Genomic DNA, 19,161 nt, shown 5'->3' on the forward strand with positions numbered 1-19,161 from the left:
TGGGATGGTATGACGCCACATGCGCAGCTCTAAGCAATAAGTGCGCAACGATACAATCGCAGTGCCAGCAGTCGGGAGCCAGTGGAGATAAATGGCGCTAAAACGGCGTCCTCACGATGGGCCTGGCTGACTAGCGGCAAACTGAACTGCCAGCGGTTCGGTTTATAGGATTCCGGACACCTTGTCCTGGAAAGCAACCGCCAGCGTGAGTGGGCCGGGTAAACGGCGCGCGAATATAATTTTCTTTACCGGAGAATTTAACAAACGAATTACGAACTTCTTACACGTGGAGCTGCCAGGGAATGGGCACTACCCGTCGTGCTTGCACCTCACACGCAGCAGTTATGACAATACTTTGGCTTGGCTTGGCCAATTAATTTACTCGCGTAATAGGCGCACTCGCATAATAGGCGCACCCCTAGTTAGGGCGCGAAAAATCAGATTTTTTTATTTCCGCGCATAATAGGCGCACCCCGAACTTGGCACTGTGATCAATACTGTATTTACACGATTGCAAGCCGACGCCTCGCCACCCCCCGCTTCCCAATCTTTATTTTAACAAAGTTCTTGCTGAACTGACTACTAGTCCCTACTAGTGCTGCTGCCGTCGCAGCTGCTGCGGACCCACAGCACATACAACGACATCGCGTAGAACAGCCGCACACAGTTTTCAGGGATGCTCACTTTAAACGTCTGTTTGGAAAGCTTCATTTCCAGCCGGAAACGTTCCCGACTTAGGCCCGCGAAAACCTCGGCGCTTGGAGTCGCGTACGAAAATTTAGGGACGCCGCAGTCGTAACTGCCGCACTTCTCGGCCACGTCGTATTTTCCGACCTGCCGCACGCTTGCCGCGTTCGAGAGCAAACTCCCAGCCGTGTAGCTGTTAAGGTACTTGCCCGTGGAGCTAAAACATCAACGCTCCCGCGGCAAAGCCATAAACCACGATAACTATCGCGCTACCGCAAATCCCGGCACTTGACAGCAACAACAACAACAAAAAAAAAAAACGAGCTGGAGATGCTGATGGCGATATAGATAGCGAAAGCTCGCGGCGGAGGAAAATGATGATGATGATGAGCTTGGCCTTGGGCACCCTCCGTGGGCGGCGTCTGGAAGCTCCTGTGCGCGTGTGTGGCCTCCGCGATCAAGCGCCCGTTGCGCGCAGCTGGAGCCGATTGCGGAGGCCTCGGCGCGTGCATTCCGAAAGTTTCGGTGCGGCCCTTACACGAACTTTTCTTTTTTAACATTTTCTTCGCGAAAACGGGGTGCGGCCCGTACACGAGTGCGTTGACGCGGTGTGTTCAATTCTGCGAGTCGAAAAATTTCCGGAAATTTTACCCCGCGTAATAGGCGCACCCCGAACTTTGAGCCCGATTTTCTGGAAAAAAAGTGCGCCTATTATGCGAGTAAATACGGTACGTGGTTTCATCTCCATAGCGGCGCGGCCGGCGTTCCCACGCTGCTCGCACTAGCTTCCACAGCCATACACGGCAACGCGTTCGCGCCGATCTTCTACAGCCTGCCTTGCGTGCACCCGCGTGCACGCTGGTGCATTTTTTTTTCATATATGTTTGGGTAATAAATTCTTGGTGTGCATTTACGCGATGGCGCAAGTTATGCAAGAAAATAGGGCAAGTTGGCCCCCTCCTTGTTCGTTTGGCTGCGGCAATTTTACGAATTTTAAAATCCACCAGGTGGCGGGTATTGATTCTTTTTTTTTCGGTCCTGACATAATATATTCGAGATTCTGCTGCACTCTTTTGACGGTTTGGTTGTGGCTATCAAGAAGTTATGCAGAACTGAAAGGTTTTAAAGTTTACCAAGCAAGTCCTGTCGCTCGAATCCTCGGCGCAGTGTTGTTACAGAATCGGGCGAACAGTGCAGTTTCTTTTTCTTTATAGTTCTCACTGGAATGATGCAATTAAGTGGACTGAGTGGGACAAATTTTTGTATCAAACCTTTTTGTATACTTGTTTCTGTGGTGAGCGAACTGACACTTATTGCTGGTTTTGTTTTTAATGTTTTTAATATGGCAGTAGCTAGTTCTAGTCCACTTTTCTTCTACTCATTATATTTACTGCAAGCCAATTACCACCTGTGATCCATTTTTAACTTGTTTTCTCTTATACGTCGCGTAGTAAACCAGTCTAAAACAGTTTACCTTAATTGTCTCAGCTAATGTTTTACCACTAGTGTCATAGTCATATATGTGGTGTTTTTGCAGTGAGGTGCTCTGGGTTTGTTTAATAAAAATAAAACTGTCCGCATTATGTTGTTTCCTTGTTTTTCTGGACTGAAATTAATAACAGCTAATGTACTGCAACTACTGTTTGTAGTAGCTGCACTTGTCTTTTTTTTTTCATGAACCCTAGCAAATATCTTCTGAGCAATTGCTGTCCTTTTAATTAATTCTGGCCTGTGGGATCCATAATCGATATTTATGAAGTTTTTGGACAAGTTGCAAAGAAAATTGCTCTCAGTCACATTTAAATGTTGCCAGTCTGCGCCAAAAGTGCTCCGAAATCGTTTAAAAATTGCTCCAAACTTGCTCCAAAATTGGGCTTTTGCTGCTCCAAAGCTGCGCCAAAATAAGGTTTTTGTTGCTCCAAAGCTGCGCCAAAATAAGAGTTTTGCTGCTCCCATGCCTGCTCCAAAAAGCTGGAGCCTGCTTCCACCCCTGTACATTGCAACTGTGTTGCCTTTCCTTCATGCTATGTGGCGAATGCCATTCACGATGGGGATTCACTCCGTGCCGGCATTCTGACAATCAACATTTGGTGTGTGCGGAATAGCGACGGAGCCAAAGCGAACTCCATCAGCGCTTGGCAGCCACCGCTTTCGGCAGCTTGAGGCATGTTGCACCTACGCTAAAGCCGAGCACATTTGTGGGTAGTGTGGATCTGGTTGCGGCCGTTCGTACAGTTGAATCACCGCGGATGTGTGAGCTCAAATGACGGAAGGCACAAAAATGAAACTATGCTGCGGCAAACACCGCGTTGGCGGCGCTGTGCGGGGTGCAGTTGCGCAGGCTGGCCCCTGAGGTGTTTTTGTCATCCGTGTTTTCCCTGTTGCCTGGACCTTAAAAAAGTGCAGTTCCTGGGTTTCAGTAGACAAGGATTGTGCAGGATTAAAGTGGCCACCGTGAAAATAGCGTGGAAGCGTGCACATGGGCCTAGGCTTCGTCAGACTCCATGCACCCTCGCCCTTCGCTTCTGCCTCCTCTCCGCCTACAGCCCCTCGGGCCAACTGAGCCGTCACAGGGTGCTTGGGCCATCCAGTGCATGCGAATGATCGCAAGAGCTACAAAGCCCTGCATATGAATTAAAAGTTAGTTTTGATAATCTTGCCACATTCCTCAAAATCCCCTCTCTCCGGTACAAATAAGTTTCTGAAAATAACCAAGTAGAAATATTTAAAAAGATTATGATGAAGAAGGAAACCGGGGCCGAAATGGGGTTTCGACACCAAACAATTAGGTCACTTGTGAAGAAATGGCCAGAAGGAAAGTGGCTTGAGCTGTGTAAAGGCCTGGCAAAAATGTTGTAGCACCTGGAGAAGCACATGGAGAGGGAACTGTGTGAGGAGGCATATCACATCCACATGAATGATGACACGTGTGTAAGCATTGCTTCGGTGCTTCTCCATACTGTCAAACACTGATGGCGTAACCTGCTCCATGCTAAAGCATAAGGTGAAATTTGAAGCCTGTGGAATGGCGCTGTCATGTTTTCAGTTTTCTGGCTTGTTAATTTGCACTGATATTTATGTGCCACATGGAGTTTCTTGCAGCATCTGCATCTCGTTGGGAGTGAAATGTGCTGAGGTCTATGGGCTGATGTTTCACTGCAGTCAAAATAGTCTGGCGCTGGCACAGTTAATGTGAATGTCAAACTAAATGTCTTTATTAACGCACAGATTTTACCGCTTTGATAACGCAAAAACTTGCTGCAGCACAGCTGTGCTGTGGAAGTATGCGCAGCAATGTTTATTAGCACCCAAAGCACAGTAAGTTGCATTGTCAAGCAGGCGCGGTCACGGGGCTATCGCATCTTCAAGAAACTCCCTCACCCTGGTGCGGCACTTGGCAGAAAATGGCTGCATTCTAAAACTGCTCTGAATTCTGGCCTCTAGGTTTATTTCGATGTTAAATACTTTTTCTGGATATCGAAATTTGTGCTTAAAAAGTTGCGATGTACTAGTAGAGTCTCAGTGATACGATCCCTATTGATACAAATTCGTGAACTTCTCTGGCCGGAGTGCATTCTGTATAGTATGCAGAACTTCATGTGTTCTGAACAGTCTGCAGGGCACGTTGTTGGGAGAGTTGGTTCATGAACGAAGGGAAGGTAAGTGCCCAAAAAAGACGGTCACGAGAGAAGAGACTGGATGGGACGAGCGCTTGTCCCGTCCTGTCTCTTCTCTCGTGATCGTCTTTTTTGCGCACTTACCTTCCCTTCGTCTGAACAGTCTCTTGCATCTCTCTCCGGCTGATATGAATGCACAAACTCCGACTGCGCCCTTGAGCACAAAGTCTTGTCCACACATCGCCGGTGTGCAGTCGCCAGTCGCATGGTACCCACCACAAGCAGTGGTGCGTGGGCGTACATAAATCATGTCAGCCGTAAACAGATCTGTATGAAGAAATTTCCTTTGCTTCTACTTGCGATGCAGATTTTGTTCATTTCGGGTGATACAACTATTTTTCGTGAAGCCGTGGCATTTGTATCATCAAGATTCCATTGTATTACCTTGTTTTCCAGTATATTTTTGTGAACTGGCCATATGACGTCGTGAATAGCATTTATGGTACCGTATTTACTCGAATCTAGGCCGGCCACGATTCTAAGCAGAGACCCGAAAGTTGAAGGCCACAGAAAAAAAAAAAACTTACCTCGATTGTAGGCCGGCCGAAAAAACAACTGCGAACAAGAGGTACAGCACGCAAACGACATTTATTGCCAGGAACCCGCTCAGGCTGATCCCGGGCTGGCGTTTGGGCGAGGCGACATATGCAACGCCAGCCTGGGATCAGCCGCCGAAGTCCCGCCCGGCTTGAAGATTTGACGACTGCTCTGCAGCGAGTCTGACTTTCCGCTTGAAGGCGGCACTATAATGGCACTGCCTGTTTGATGCCATGGTGTTGGTGATAAAAACCACGCACGAAAACTTCACTGCTGCGAATGTGCTCACACCACCGCATGAGAACAGAACAAGGCCAAAATGGCAGCCAGTGCTCATGTGTGCTTTGATCAGTACCGGCTACGGATAGCAACGGCTACAGTGCTGTCTTTCGTTGGCGTTTTGTGGGGGTGCCACCTGCGTGCTACATTTATTCGTATTTTACGAATACGAAACCTCGAAACGAAATCCTCGAATCTAAGCCGACATAAGAGTTCTACATCTCGTTTTTTTTTTTAAAAACTATCGGCCTAGATTCGAATAAATACGGTATATGCAGCAACATATATGTACCCTAGGTAAGTCAAGGAATCCCTTTGCAATCATGTAAATCCACCATATTTACTGTTAGTTTCTCGTGGATGATGCTTTAAAATTGTTATCCTCGGTATTATAACAAGGCTGCTCAGATCCATTGTACACACGTAACAATGGATGTGGTACCATGTGATCCGTACAGTGAAACTGGCAGCAGTTTCATTATAAAATATTCATCTGTGGTTGCTCTTCTGGGGGGGGCATTGTGGAACCTACGCTGAAACCTGCCGTAGATCTTAGGTGTGTTTAATGCCACAGCAGAGACAAAGTTGCTCATTCACGCATTCCTGGTGAATGAGATTTGAAACCTTTATGAGGAGCTGTTAAGGAAAGGAGGTCTGGTAGGTCTGGTCTTATCAAATAGCCTAAGGAGTTGTGGTTTTTTGTGCATAATGCAATATGGCCTAGCAGTGCTAGTTGCCTGCTTAGTGAGGCCTTCAGCTAGGCCTAGCAGTCAGGGCAGTGACCCCCAACCTTCCCAGTGTTGAAGGACACGAGCCACAGCAGTGGAGCATGTGAGAAGTTGCCAAGACTGGGCTCACAAGGAGAGGCAGAAAGGGTTGGCCCACGTTGTTCATGCCTTGAGTAACTCTTGGTGGCCGGATAAGAAGTTTTAGTGGTGATGTCACGTGGCAGAAGTCCAATAATTAGAAGTGTCCATTTCTACCTGATGAAAGGCAGGGCAGTGCACGGAGAATTTTAAGGTGTAAGTAAGCCTTACTTGCCCCCATTGATCGAAAACCTGTCTCTCCCTCTGTGCGTGTGTGCCTGCGTGATACACATGATGGCACCAATAAAAGATGGCGTCCTCATGCAACCTGGAAGGTGGTGGTTAAATTAATGATTGGTCACGCGGGGTTGCTGAGTAGAACCTGGATCGCACAAGTCCCACCGGTGGCAGCACCTGCCATCCCAGGGCAGTGGCACATAGTTCAACCTCTGCACCACTGCACCAGGAGTGGTATGAGGACTGCCAGGGATCTATGAATGTTAAGCAGAGAAGGATCAATACTGCATATATGGGCATTAACCCACTAGATATCGTGTCATACCCTTAAGACGGAGCGCAGGCAGCGATACGGCGGCGACTGCCTTCATGAAGCTAGCGCGCAGATCAGAAGGGGTGTGGTGGTTGCTACTTGAGCCGTGGAGAGGTAGAATTGTCAGTTGTGTGGTTTACATCATGCCACAGCACACGGCACTGCGATTACTACGCGAGTGAGCGAGCTTGCACCTTCTCGCATGTGAACATTCTTAAGGGGGGACACTGGTCTTGGAAAAAAAATTTTTATTAATGAAGTCACAGTTACGAAATCTTCAGGGAGTATGTATTTGTGTGTGCTGATTTTAGATATGTCATTTAATTTCATGTAAAACAATTCCTTGAGCACTTGTGCAATTTTTATGCTAGTATTTTGCGGAGAGTTTTGAAGAAAATTTGCTGCGGGAAACTCGCTGAAATGTAGGCCATTGGGTTCTCTTGACACCAAGGAATACAATAAGGGTGAAATTGTCTTCCTGCCTATCACAGAACTTAAGTTATAGAGTTTTGAAGTTGTCGCTTCAGAAATGAGAAGGAAAGTATGTATTCCTGTTTCTGAAGTGGCAGCTTCAGTACCCTATTACTCAAGTTCTACGAGAGCCAGGATGATAATTTTACCCTTATTGTATTCCTTTGTGTCAAGAGAACCCAATGGCATGCATTTCCGCGAGTTTCCTGCAGCAAATTTTCTTAAACTCTCCGCAAAATAATTGCATAAAAAGTGCACAAGTGCTCAAGGAATTGTTTTACATGAAATTAAATGACATCTAGAATCAGCGCACAAAAATACATGTGCCCTGAAAATTTCATAACTATGACTAAATTAATAAAATTTTCTTTTCAAGACCAGTGTCCCCCCTTAAGTATGTCTGCAGACTTCTTTGTTATCCCAAGGGACGAGGGGGATATCTGGCTTCAAGGGAATGGGAAATAGGGAAACGGGAGGGATATCTGGCTTCAAGGGAATATGAAATAGGGAAACGGGAAGGGATATCTGGCTTCGAAGGGATAGGAAATAGGGACAGGGAGGGATATCTGGCTTCAAAAGAATAGGGAAACAGGAAGGGACATCTGGCTTCAAAGGAATATGAAATAGGGAAACAGGAAGGGATATCTGGCTTCAAAGGAATAGGAAATAGGGACAGGGAGGGATATCTGGCTTCAAAAGAATAGGGAAACGGGAAGGGACATCTTGCTTCAAAGGAATAGGGAAACAGGAAGGGATATCTGGCTTCAACGGAAATAGGGACAGGGAGGGATGTCTGGCTTCAAAAGAATAGGGAAACGGGAAGGGACATCTGGCTTCGAAGGAATAGGAAATAGGGACAGGGAGGGATATCTGGCTTCAAAAGAATAGGGAAACGGGAAGGGACATCTGGCTTCAAGAGAATAGGGAAACGGGGAGGGATATCTGGCTTCAAGGGAATAGGAAATAGGGAAATGAGAAGGAATATCTGGCTTCAAGGGAATAGGGAAAACTGGGGAGGGGGTTGGAAGGAAGGCTTTGTGGCTCTGAGAGCAATGTGATGCATCTGCATGCAACCCTTTTTGCTGCGTATGGATGCTTACCTTGTGGCGGTGATTATGCATGGCCACTGTTGTGAGGTTGGGGAACACGTCTGCATCCAACTGTTAAGATTGTTGTAAGTCAAAGTAGAGGCTGTGATCACGTGGGCTTTCTTGCGACGAGAGGGGGGGGATAGCTGCTTGCCATTCAGTGCTGGTAAGTCGTGGCGATTAAAAGGCAGTCCTGGCCTTCAGCTGCTGCTGCTGCTGTGGCAAAGGGGAGGTGCCCGGAGTCCTGGTCTGTGCGGTCAGCGGCAGCGGGTGTGGCCTGGCCTTGAAGGAGATGTGCCGATGAATCTTGTGCCATGGACCCCGAGGGCCAGACTGGCGAGGTGGCCGTAAGCACTTGGGAAAGCTTGCTTGGAAGTCTGGGGACAACTTGTCATTGATTGGAGGCAGCAAGTGTAGAACAATTCGACCTGTAGCATACAACAACTCAGCTCAACTAGCTTTAGCATGTTGCTGGGCTGATGGTTGGGATTAGAGCTGTTCATCAGTCCATTCGTTGGTCTGAGATTCAAGCCTGCCAGTTTGTCCACGACCTCCTGTGAAGGTGTGGTGCAGTGATAGACTTTATGAGGTTGCACACTTGATTTCCAGCTATCGTGATTGCATAACAAAAGGGAAGAGGTACTAATACTTCATGTGTTCTATGATCACCTTCCCTTGATAGCATTTGTGTTTAATGTAGTTGTGTGAGACAGCACCTGTAATACTTTCCACCATTGCATAACAAGTACATTTAAAGATTTTTATGTTCATGCACTGTTAAGGGACTTTTTGTTGGCTTTAGTAAATGATAATTTTCGGTTAAGCTTTTTCAGCTTTCGTATTCTTGTCGACTTATAAGACACTGGGCATTGAGAGGACGGGGCAGTTCATCCGGGAAAGCCGAATGTGTCACTGGTGTTATTGGCGCTAGAGCACTGCATGGGCTGCATTCTGAAGCTCGAGGCTGGACTGGGCTCGGGCCTGAGAATGCGGCCTGTGCAGTGCTCTGATGGGCATTGTTGAGTGGACTTGCTTGATTCACTTGGCTTGAGAATGTGCGCAGATGTGGGGTGATGTTGCTGGAGCAGAGAGATGTTTCCTATGTCTTGTACTCTTCTCTTGCCACCTTTGTTCAGAACTCTGTCTTTGTGGCACTAGTTTCTTCCTTTCCCTGGCAGTTTCTGGGGCATTGGGTTGGGTTACTTGGTGAATTAAGAGTAGTATTTACAGGTGCAAAAAGACAGCAGACTGTCTGCGACATGCGGACAGGACTTATGGTAGTGTCTAGTCTGCTTGCCCAGCACTCTTCTCTATTTTTTGTTTTAGTACCTGTAATCCTATCGTTTGCCGTGGTTGGTATAGTGGACTGGTTCATGTTCATGCAGGCAGGCTGACAACAATTTAGATGACTAGTGGTTCATGCCACTGTTTGGAAGCATGTAGCATACTGGCCTGAAAGTTCCATTCTCAGTTGAGTGTAATGCTTTGCACTAAGTAAAGGGCAGAGAATTTTTTTGAGACTGTAGGCATGACAGTTGTATCAGGTGTCCTGAACTGATCCTTTGTTTAAATTTAAGGTGTCCTATTTAATCGCTCGCCTGCTCCCATCATCTTATGGCCCTATCCTGGTCGCAGCTGTTGGGCACATGTTGGCTCATCTTGCACCGGCTGCTACACAATGTGGGCCATTATATTAACTGCGCAAGCTTTGTTCTGTGTAGTGAGATGGTCACACTGACATGTACCTTGAGAAGCATCCATTCATCTCTGCCACCACCATCATCATCATCAGCCCAACTACAGCCCACAGCAGAATACAGGCCTTTTCCATCATTCTCCAGTTGTACCTAGCTCTGTTCTGTGTCAACTGTGGGCACCCTATCCTCACAGAATTCCTTATCTCATCTGACCACCTTGCCCCCTGCCGCCCCCTGCTGTGGAATGTCTCCCAGTATATGCCTGGATGTAACGAAATTGAGGAAAACTCCATTTTTTTTTATGTACAGGCTTTCGTTATATGCAGGTTTCATTTGAAGACTTGAAAAGGACAATGCAGAACACAAACCGAAATGAAAAATAAGTGCTGATGAAATAGCCTAGCAAATGTTCACAGTAAATTGTCACTGCTTGAAGTCATAAACATGGAGAACTCTTCATAGTCACGTTGAAAGCACAACTGTGGTAGGAGCTACCACAATCTCCACCGTGGCTCGCATGATGCTGCTGCGTGTGGGGCAGGGAGAGTCTGCGAGTTGGAAGCACCCCCTTTCTTAAGGTGAAATCCTGTAACGCCTCGTCATTGTCGACAGAAGGTTGTCAGCAGAGGTGTCATGCTTTTCTAGTCGGAACAAAAAAAAAAATCTTTGTGCACGACGGGATTCGAACCACCATCCTTCCATTCCGCAGCCGAGCGTTCTAATGGCTACGCTACTCCCTGCCAACGCATATGTAGTTCTCCTTGTCTAGGACGCTGGAGAGTGTGTGCAGAAAGGCGTCGAATCAGACGGATGCCTCCCAAACACCCTCCAGTGTCTCCAGCATTTAAGATTCACAAACAATTGTGTACTTAATGAACATCTTAACCGCACATCAGTGACACAAGCAGCAACACCGCGCTAAAAGGCTTACGCCTCACAGCACTTTAGGTCAACAAAGTGCCCCCCTGAATTTTTTTCTATGTTACCCTTCTCTTGGTCTGCCTGGTGCCGTGGCTCTAGCAAATGGACTCTTGACCCTTCTTGCCTTGTGTCGCTGGCGCTCTCTGGTGTCCTCACTCGTGATATGTGTCCTGCAGTGCTACGCTGCTTTTGAACTTGAGCTGTTGTAATTCCACTTGATATGATGCTGCGAAAGTGGTGTGGAGACTGCTGTGTTTGCCACGGAGAGACGCCACTTGTGTTGAAATGTTGCCTGACAAACGCAGTTGCGTTTGCTCATTGCGATCACAGAATCTCCTCTTATGGCAGTTTGTGTTCTATTATTGTGAAACTTTTGCGTGGGTTGCCCAAATTTAAGTTGACACAGCACTGGCTGATAGATGGTTGACACAGTAGCGAGTTCGTTGCGTCAAGGTTAAGGGGGGACATGGGTCTTAAAGCATTTTTTTTATTTAGGGACCAAATGCAATGAACCTGCACAGACTTATTCAGTTTTTTCTGCTGATTTCAAATATGTAATTGGTTTATTTCTAGGCCAATTAGTTCCTGAGATATTAATATATATCATGCCATTGTCTGCTCAAACAATAGAAAAAAAATGGGCCACCAGAAATTTAATTTTTATATGTGGGTAGATACTACAATGTGTGAGGAATGCAACGCTGGAAGCAGTTTTCAGTTTTTTGTCCATGTGGTCAAATGGGCTTAATAGTTAGTTTCATGTGTTTCATGTGTTTTCTGGCACTGTACGTCTGGTTAACTCACTTGAAAACTAACTATTAAGCCCATTTGACCACATGGACAAAAAACTGAAAACTGCTTCCAGCGTTGCATTCCTCACACATTGTAGTATCTACCCACATATTAAAATTAAATTTCTGGTGGCCCATTTTTCTTCTATTGTTTCAGCAGACAATGGCATGATATATATTAATATCTCAGGAACTAATTGGCCTAGAAATAAACAAATTGCATATTTGAAATCAGCAGAAAAAATTGAAGAAGTCTGTGCAGTTTCATTACATTTGGTCTGTAAACAAAAAAAAATTTTCTAAGACCCATGTCCCCCCTTAACTTTGCAATATTTGCAAACTTTGCAATATTGCAGAAATTGCTATGTGGAGGATTGTTGCATCCAGGTTTTACTGTATATAATCACACATTTGCATCCAGGTTTTAGTGTATATAATCACACATGGGTGCCGTTTTCCTGGGCAGAGAAGGCCTGAGAAATTTTCCTTTATTTGTCTTGGCCATTTCTGAAGTGCTGTATTCCATCTTGAGTGTTGTGCCTTGTTTTTGCACCTTGTGTGAAACTTAGAGCTGATCACGTGTGCCTTCTTTTTGCAATTGCAGGCTAGAGAACAACAACATAGTTGTGAAGTATCTTGGGCCGGAGGGACATCCACCTCCCGACGTAGCTACGAATCCAGTGACGACGTTCGAGCAGGCCTTCGCAAACTATCGTAAGCACGTTTGCGACCCTTACTTCTTGCATCGAAGATGAGATTTGGAGTGTTCGGAAACATGCTCATGTTTTCAAGACCTGCTTTTTGCTTTGTGTGTGAAAGTGCTAACCACACGTGTGGTATCAGTTTTTGTAAAGGTATCTTGATTTGGCTGCACTCGCTGCACTAGTTCCGTGAAGTTCCATGGTGGTGCCGTGATGTGCAGCGTCAGTTAAGGGGGGACACTGGTCTTGAAAAGAAAATTTTATTAATTTAGTCATAGTTATGAAATTTTCAGGGCACATGTATTTTTGTGCACTGAATCTAGATATGTCATTTAATTTCATGTAAAACAATTCCTTGAGCACTTATGCACTTTTTATGCAATTATTTTGTGGAGAGTTTTGAAGAAAATTTGCTGCACGAAGCTTGCTGAAATGTATGCCATTGGGTTCTCTTGACACCAAGGAATGCAATAAGGGTAAAATTACCATCCTGGCTCTCATAGAACTTGAGTAATAGGGTACTGAAGCTGCCACTTCACACACAGGAATACACATTTTCCTTCTCATTTCTGAAGCAACAACTTCAAAACTCTATAACTTAAGTTCTATGATAGGCAGGAAGACAATTTCACCCTTATTGTATTCCTTGGTGTCAAGAGAACCCGATGGCATACATTTCAGCGAGTTTCTTGCAGCAAATTTTCTTCAAAACTCTCCGCAAAATATTAGAATAAAAAGTGCATAAGTGCTGAAGGCATTGTTTTTGCATTAAATTAAATTACGTATTTAGAATCAGCACACAAAAATACATATACCCTGAAGATTTCGTAACTGTGACTTCATTAATAAAAATATTTTTTTCAAGACCAGTGTCCCCGCTTAAAGCAGCTCAAGTACAGCTTAGCACAGGCTGCTTTTAAAACGAATGGTTGAATGCAGGCCTGGTCGTCTGCTTGCCTTGGCGTCGTCGCCAAATTACAGCCTGTTGAATGCCACTGACATCAGCGGTCGCCAAAATGCCAAACCACGTGGAGAATTTTCCAGCAGCAAATCGCAGTGAAGTGTTTTCATAGGCCAGTGCAGTGCAGTGGGTGTGCGCTGCACTGACAAAACGAATGCAAAAGTACTGCACTCCTTGAACTGGTGCAGCTAGTGCAACCGAATCGAAGAGACCTGAAGTTCCGCTCCTGGCAGCAGCTTCACTTTTCACCCGTTTTTGCCCTGCCTGGCCTATCTGTGGCAATGATGCTTGCCCTTGTACTTCGGATTGGTACTTTTAGCAGTGGCTGTTTGGCAGTAGCTTACTCCTCCTTTTTTTTTATGCGAAGCATATTGCTAGAGCTACCACTCACGCTGTCGGCGTGGGACCCCTAGACGTCACACCACGTGACACCGTGACGTCACACCACGTGACACCGTGACATCACACCACGTGACACAGTGACGTCACACCACGTGACACAGTGACATCACACCACGTGACATCGGATGAGAGAGGCGGCCTCCACCTCGCGCCGTCGCCGTGGGACCCCTAGCCGTCACGCCACGTGACACCGTGACGTCGTCGTGACGATGCCATCGCACAGACGCCGGAATGTCCTCGAGCGGCATTCCCGCGCATTTCGAACGCGCGTTCACACTCGGTGTAGGTGAAACGCTCGCTACACCGGGCAGGCAGACGCGGCTTCCGTGGCAATCCAGGCGCTCACCCAACGTGCGTCTCGGGGTTAGTCGGCGTTCCGCTGTAGCCATGCCGTTCTCTTCCCCCACGACGAAGGCTTCTAGTGGTTGTATTAAAATGACCAAGTATGCAACCAAGGAAAGCCATGTATTACCAAGCCTAGCCACCAATATGCTTCGCATCTGACTAGGCTTAACCTTAGCTAAGCCTCAGCCATAATTTTTTTGTTTCTTTCAATAAAAGCATGTGTTTTCCCTTTAGCATATCTCCAAACTCCATGATAGTTGGGTGTTGCGGGCAGGTGACAAAAGGGCAGCTTTGCCTTGATCAAGCTTTGTTGCAAGCACGAATGGTATGAGATGATGTGAGATTGCACGGTAAGAAGGTGTAGGAGAGGAGGTTGCTAATTGCGAAGGTCATTAGCGAGGGAACCATGTGACGTTGCGTGAGATGGAGAGACTTGCAGTGGCCCAACGTGGCTGTCTCTTTGGCCAGCACACGCCATCAGTGTGTGGCTGGCTCTGGCACGTTTGCGAGGCTTTAAGGGGGGACACTGGTCTTTGAGACCAAAAAATGACCAAAGAAACGATTTTCAAAAAATGACATTTGTGGAATTTACAGCTATCATTTTCCAACTGTACCTTTTTTCTTTCAAGAAGTCATCATTTTGACCATAATATTAAATTCAGATCATCGTGTGGGCTGAATTTATGCAGGCGCTGACAATTTAATAGCATGAAAATTTTGGACATCTGGCTATCTTAGTATGTCGATATCTCAACATCTAGGACAGATAGAGATGTTGTATTAGTTGCTAAGGGAAGCTGAAGGCACAGTGTGTGCACTAATCGAAGCAGATTTGTTCAATCGCATTTCAAAAATTTATAATTTCGCAAAGTTTACCGATGCACTACATTCACACCTTGAACACTGATATTCCAAGTGCTGTAAAATTACTAATGAGGGTAAAACAGAAAAACTGCTTTGATTATTGCACTCTTTACTCACCATACTATGCAGCCGTGGATTAAAAATGATTTTTTATTGATCAGTTTTTTTTTGCACCGAGGTACTAATGAATAATTAAAATTAATTATCTTGGGAACCAACTAATTTATGAGAAAGATAATTGCATTGTTGAAATCAGTATAAAAAACTCAACAAGATAGTGCAGTTTTATTAGGATTGGGCTAAAAATATGGAAAATAGGTCTAAGACCAGTGTCCCCCCTTAATGCCGCAGCGAAGAACTTTATGCATGTTGTTGCAGTCTTACTGTAGGCATGCAGACCTCCTTTATGTGCTCACTTTGATTGAGAGTGTGCTTTCTGTGTGAATTCACTGTGGCAGAATTGAGGGCACAAATAAAAAGCAACTTTGCAAGAGGGCTCGTGTGGGGATTATGGTTTTGGTGCCGGTCGGTAGTGAAAGGGTGAGAATGGTTGGGAAAGTGCAAGACATCATGGCAAACAAAGAGGCAACATTTTGTAGTGCGTGTGGTCTGTACATTTGTGGCAGTTGCTTCCTGGCATTTTCAAATTACACCCTGCCTTGTAACGTCCATTGTGTGGTACTGATGATTTGCACTGACACCTGCATTGTTTGGCAAGTGGACACCTGGAACCTGTTTTGGTGGGAAGAGACACTTCAGTGTTCCATGAAGGAAAATCTTGGTAGCTTTATGATGTTTCTACATTTTGTACCGTTTAAGCGAGCATTAATGGTCAATTATCTTTGTTAAGAAAGACACCCCCCCCCCCCCCCCCCCCAAAAAAAAAAAAAGCCTGAATTTTGGAACTTCTTGTTCAGTAACCTGATTAGCACTCAAATTTGAACTCAAAATTCAGTGCTCAATTTCAACCTTTAAAATGTGCGAAAAAAAAAATATCAAACCTGAAATTGAAAGAAGGTCCTATTTATACATTCTCTTGTATATGTGTTGATTTTGCATGCATCTACTGAGGAGGCCAGCTGTGTGTCTCTGGTATCATCAGCTGTACTGTGAGTGTGATGAATATTTTTTTTTTACTTGCAGCTGAAATCTTGGATGAAATCTACAAGAATAAGTTTGTGAAGCCATCTCCCATACAGGTGAGGACTGTGCTGTTCTTGTGTAGCTTGTGCAAAAACAGTAAAGCCGTGTTGGTTCCTTCTGCATTGGAAGCTTGATAATTGCAATTTTTTCAGATAATCAGTGAAATTTCACATGCCGTGTCCAGTAGAACTCCGCTGTTATGCTCTTGGGTGCTCATTTTCCCAGCTGAAACATTTTCGTGAGCCAGTTCTGCCCAAGCTCCCATAGGAACCCATGCTATACAGGGTAGATGTTACATTGCAGATGCAGAAGTGTTCCAGCATGCTACGTTGCTGATGTGACTGTGACAATTCTTGACCCTGTGGTGGAATTTTGACAGCCTATGTTTTGTTCATGTGAATGGCAACAGCAGCCAGCCAAAGTGGCACTGTTATGTTGGTTGGCTGCCTTCGTGTTTGACGGCTTCCGACATGTTGTGCCCATGTTAACACAGAGTACACTTAGAGGCGGCACGGATCTTGTTGCGACTCTTTGTGCTTCTTCATCACTGCTGTGGAGCGAGTGCTAATAACTAAAGCGTGAAAACGAAATTGTGCCGTGGCAAATGCCACACGGGCAGCACTGTACGAGCCTGCTGCTTAAAAATGCCGTTTCTAGGTTCCAGTAGACGGGGATTGTGTTAGATTAAAGAGGCTACCACAAAAAGAGCTTAGAAGCACGCACACATGGCACTTTTGCACCATTAAGAATCTGGTCATCGGTAACCCAGCAGTGCAGCCAGGCCCTGCATTTTGAGGAAGGGTATTAGTGCCTTTATACATTAGTTATCCACCCTTGCATATGTTGTACAGCATGGATTCATGTGTGTGACGTGTGTGTTTGAGGCTCCCTTTATTTCCTGGGGTCCCTTGAAGTTTGTTCAACTGAAGTTTCACTTAATCGCTATCTATTATAAACCAGTTCTCCTGCCCTTCACTACGGCGTCTCTCATAGCCTTAGTCGCTTTGGGACGTTAACCCTTTGAAGGTTTTTGCCGTATATGTACGGCGGCGGTTTTCTGTCCCGCAAGGTCTTTGCCGTACGGGTACTGTTTCGATCTTCCGTTTGAAATTTTGCGCCAAAAGAACAATGCGTGCTCACTGGGGGGTGCTGCCACCTCTTAGGACTTACAAGAAGTGTTTGAATTTTGTGCTGCCTTCTTACGGAGATAAGCAGAACTTATGTCTAGCTTTAGAGCGGCGGCACAGACTGCGGCAACACCCCTTTTGTAGTTTTGGTTTCACCGCATGATCGTAACGGAGTCGCGCGAAATTTGAGTTTTCTTTTTGTCAGCACTATCTTGCAGGGGCTGCCGAAATTGATTTCTATCTTTATTGGCGCTGCTCTTAGCTTGCTTATCACCGTTGCTCGCGAGGTATTCTCGCCCTCTGTGGCAACGCGTCTACGCGGTTTCGATTCCGCCGAGGGATCGCAACAGAGTCGCGCGAAACGTGTTTTCTCTTTGTGGGCACTGTTTTGCAGAGGCGGCGAAAGTTGATTTCTATCTTTATTGGTGCTGCTCTTAGCTTGCTTATCACCATTGCTATTCTATTGTATTGAACATTTTCCAGTTGTGAGTGATGCTGTCACCAAAGTACTGTTCCTAATTTTTTTTTACTATTTATTCTCGATTATATACATTTTGTAGATTCAAGATCCGCAAGAAAGTAATTTGACCACCTGGGAAAGTTTTCTTCAAAATAATTCGACCCTCAAAGGGTTAAACCCCATAAACCAAACCATCCTGTGTAAAAGTCCTCCTCTCATATCTCGAAGTACTTATGCCTGTATGCATCACATCCAAGCTGTATGTATGCCTGTATGTATCACGCCAAGGTATTCATAGCCTTGCCAAAGTGCCAAAAGTAGCCGGTTCGGCGGTCAGCTGGCCCACGACCGGTCGTGGCTGGCCCGTCGTGGTGCTTGTAGCACGTGTTGGTGCTGACATCGTTGCAGCGCTCGTAGCACAACTCATTTGGGGATATCATGCAACCAGCTATGTACGTGATACGACTTGGATAAGCTTGGCCAATGCCTCAGCTGAGCGCGAAAAATGTGTCGCAAAATGTTTTTACATTATAACACCAGATGGCGCCACTGCGACCTTGACTATCGTTGCGTTCGGGCTGTTGTACGGTAGACTAAAAGTGCTCTTGCGACTTCCACAGTAACCTCCCGCTAAATGCTTGCGTATAACGTACGTAAGTGCTCATATGCTATACTAAAAGTCTCTGTTACCTGTGGTTTCTCTTTTCTGTAATTCTGTGCAGAGCCAGGCCTGGCCGATCTTGCTGCAGGGAAGGGACCTCATTGGCATTGCACAGACGGGCACAGGCAAGACCCTGGCATTCCTCTTGCCGGCCATGATCCACATCGACAGCCAGCCCGTGTGAGTTACAAGTACCAAATGCAGTGCGAAGAGAAAATTGAGCCTTGCACTACTACGTCTGGGTACAGGTGCCGGTCTTTTAAAGCGTTAAGCAGGGCTCTCAATACTTGTTAGCCTCGGAAAATCACCAGCAGCCTCTAAAAGAATCTAAGGAACCCTGCATGCCACTGCTGTAATACTTCCTGTCTAACATGCTTGTGGATAGAAGCATGCTTGGCCCTTCAAGAAAGTGCACCAATTCAATGACAACAGGCTGTGGGGTGAAACAGTTTGTTGTATGCCGTATTTACGTGTATATAATCCGAGGGGGAAGTTTGAGACCTCATCAAAAAAAATTGTAGTGCAAACTTGGCAAGCTCAGGCCAACCACAGCTGAGTGCTCGGAAAAATGGAACCAACATTCAAAAATACGGAAGCGATGAATGATATGGTTTGATATGATTTGAGTAGCAACACTTGGTATATGCACGCGGCATCGGGCGCAGCAGTCTCCTCACTTCAAAAAGTAAACGTTGATTCGTAGTCAGCACATTTTTTCAATCAAGAGGAAGAAATGGGCTTGGGCAGGGCTTGTAATGCGAAGGTAAGATAACCGCTGGTGTTTAAGGGTAACGGAGTGAGTTCCAAGAGAAGGCAAGCGTAGCAGGGGGTGGCAGAAAGTTAGGTGGGCGGGTGAGATTAAGAAGTTTGCGGGGATAAGGTGGCCGGAACTGGCGAAGGACAGGGCTAATTGGGGAGATACTACAGCAGAGTCCTTTGCCCTGCAGTGGGCGCAGTCAGGCTGATGATGATGAATATGTCAGTGGAACAGCA

At 45.9% G+C, this 19,161-nt stretch overlaps 1 protein-coding gene across 3 annotated transcripts in view; it reads left to right on the top strand.

Annotated features, from left to right (window-relative positions):
* Positions 1–19,161, top strand: part of LOC149327874 (putative ATP-dependent RNA helicase DDX43) — a 43,844-nt gene that overhangs the window by 9,824 nt on the left and 14,859 nt on the right. For all 3 annotated transcript variants that reach the window (XM_089563212.1, XM_089563215.1, XM_089563214.1), the window contains 3 exons: positions 12,109–12,218; positions 15,921–15,976; positions 18,230–18,348. In XM_089563212.1, coding sequence (XP_089419338.1) covers positions 12,109–12,218; positions 15,921–15,976; positions 18,230–18,348 — 285 coding nt within the window. The remainder of the gene's footprint in view (positions 1–12,108; positions 12,219–15,920; positions 15,977–18,229; positions 18,349–19,161) is intronic.

Source organism: Amblyomma mixtum, chromosome 10, assembly GCF_055824585.1.
Source record: "Amblyomma mixtum isolate Tamu chromosome 10, ASM5582458v1, whole genome shotgun sequence".
Taxonomy (NCBI): Eukaryota; Metazoa; Arthropoda; class Arachnida; order Ixodida; family Ixodidae; genus Amblyomma; species Amblyomma mixtum.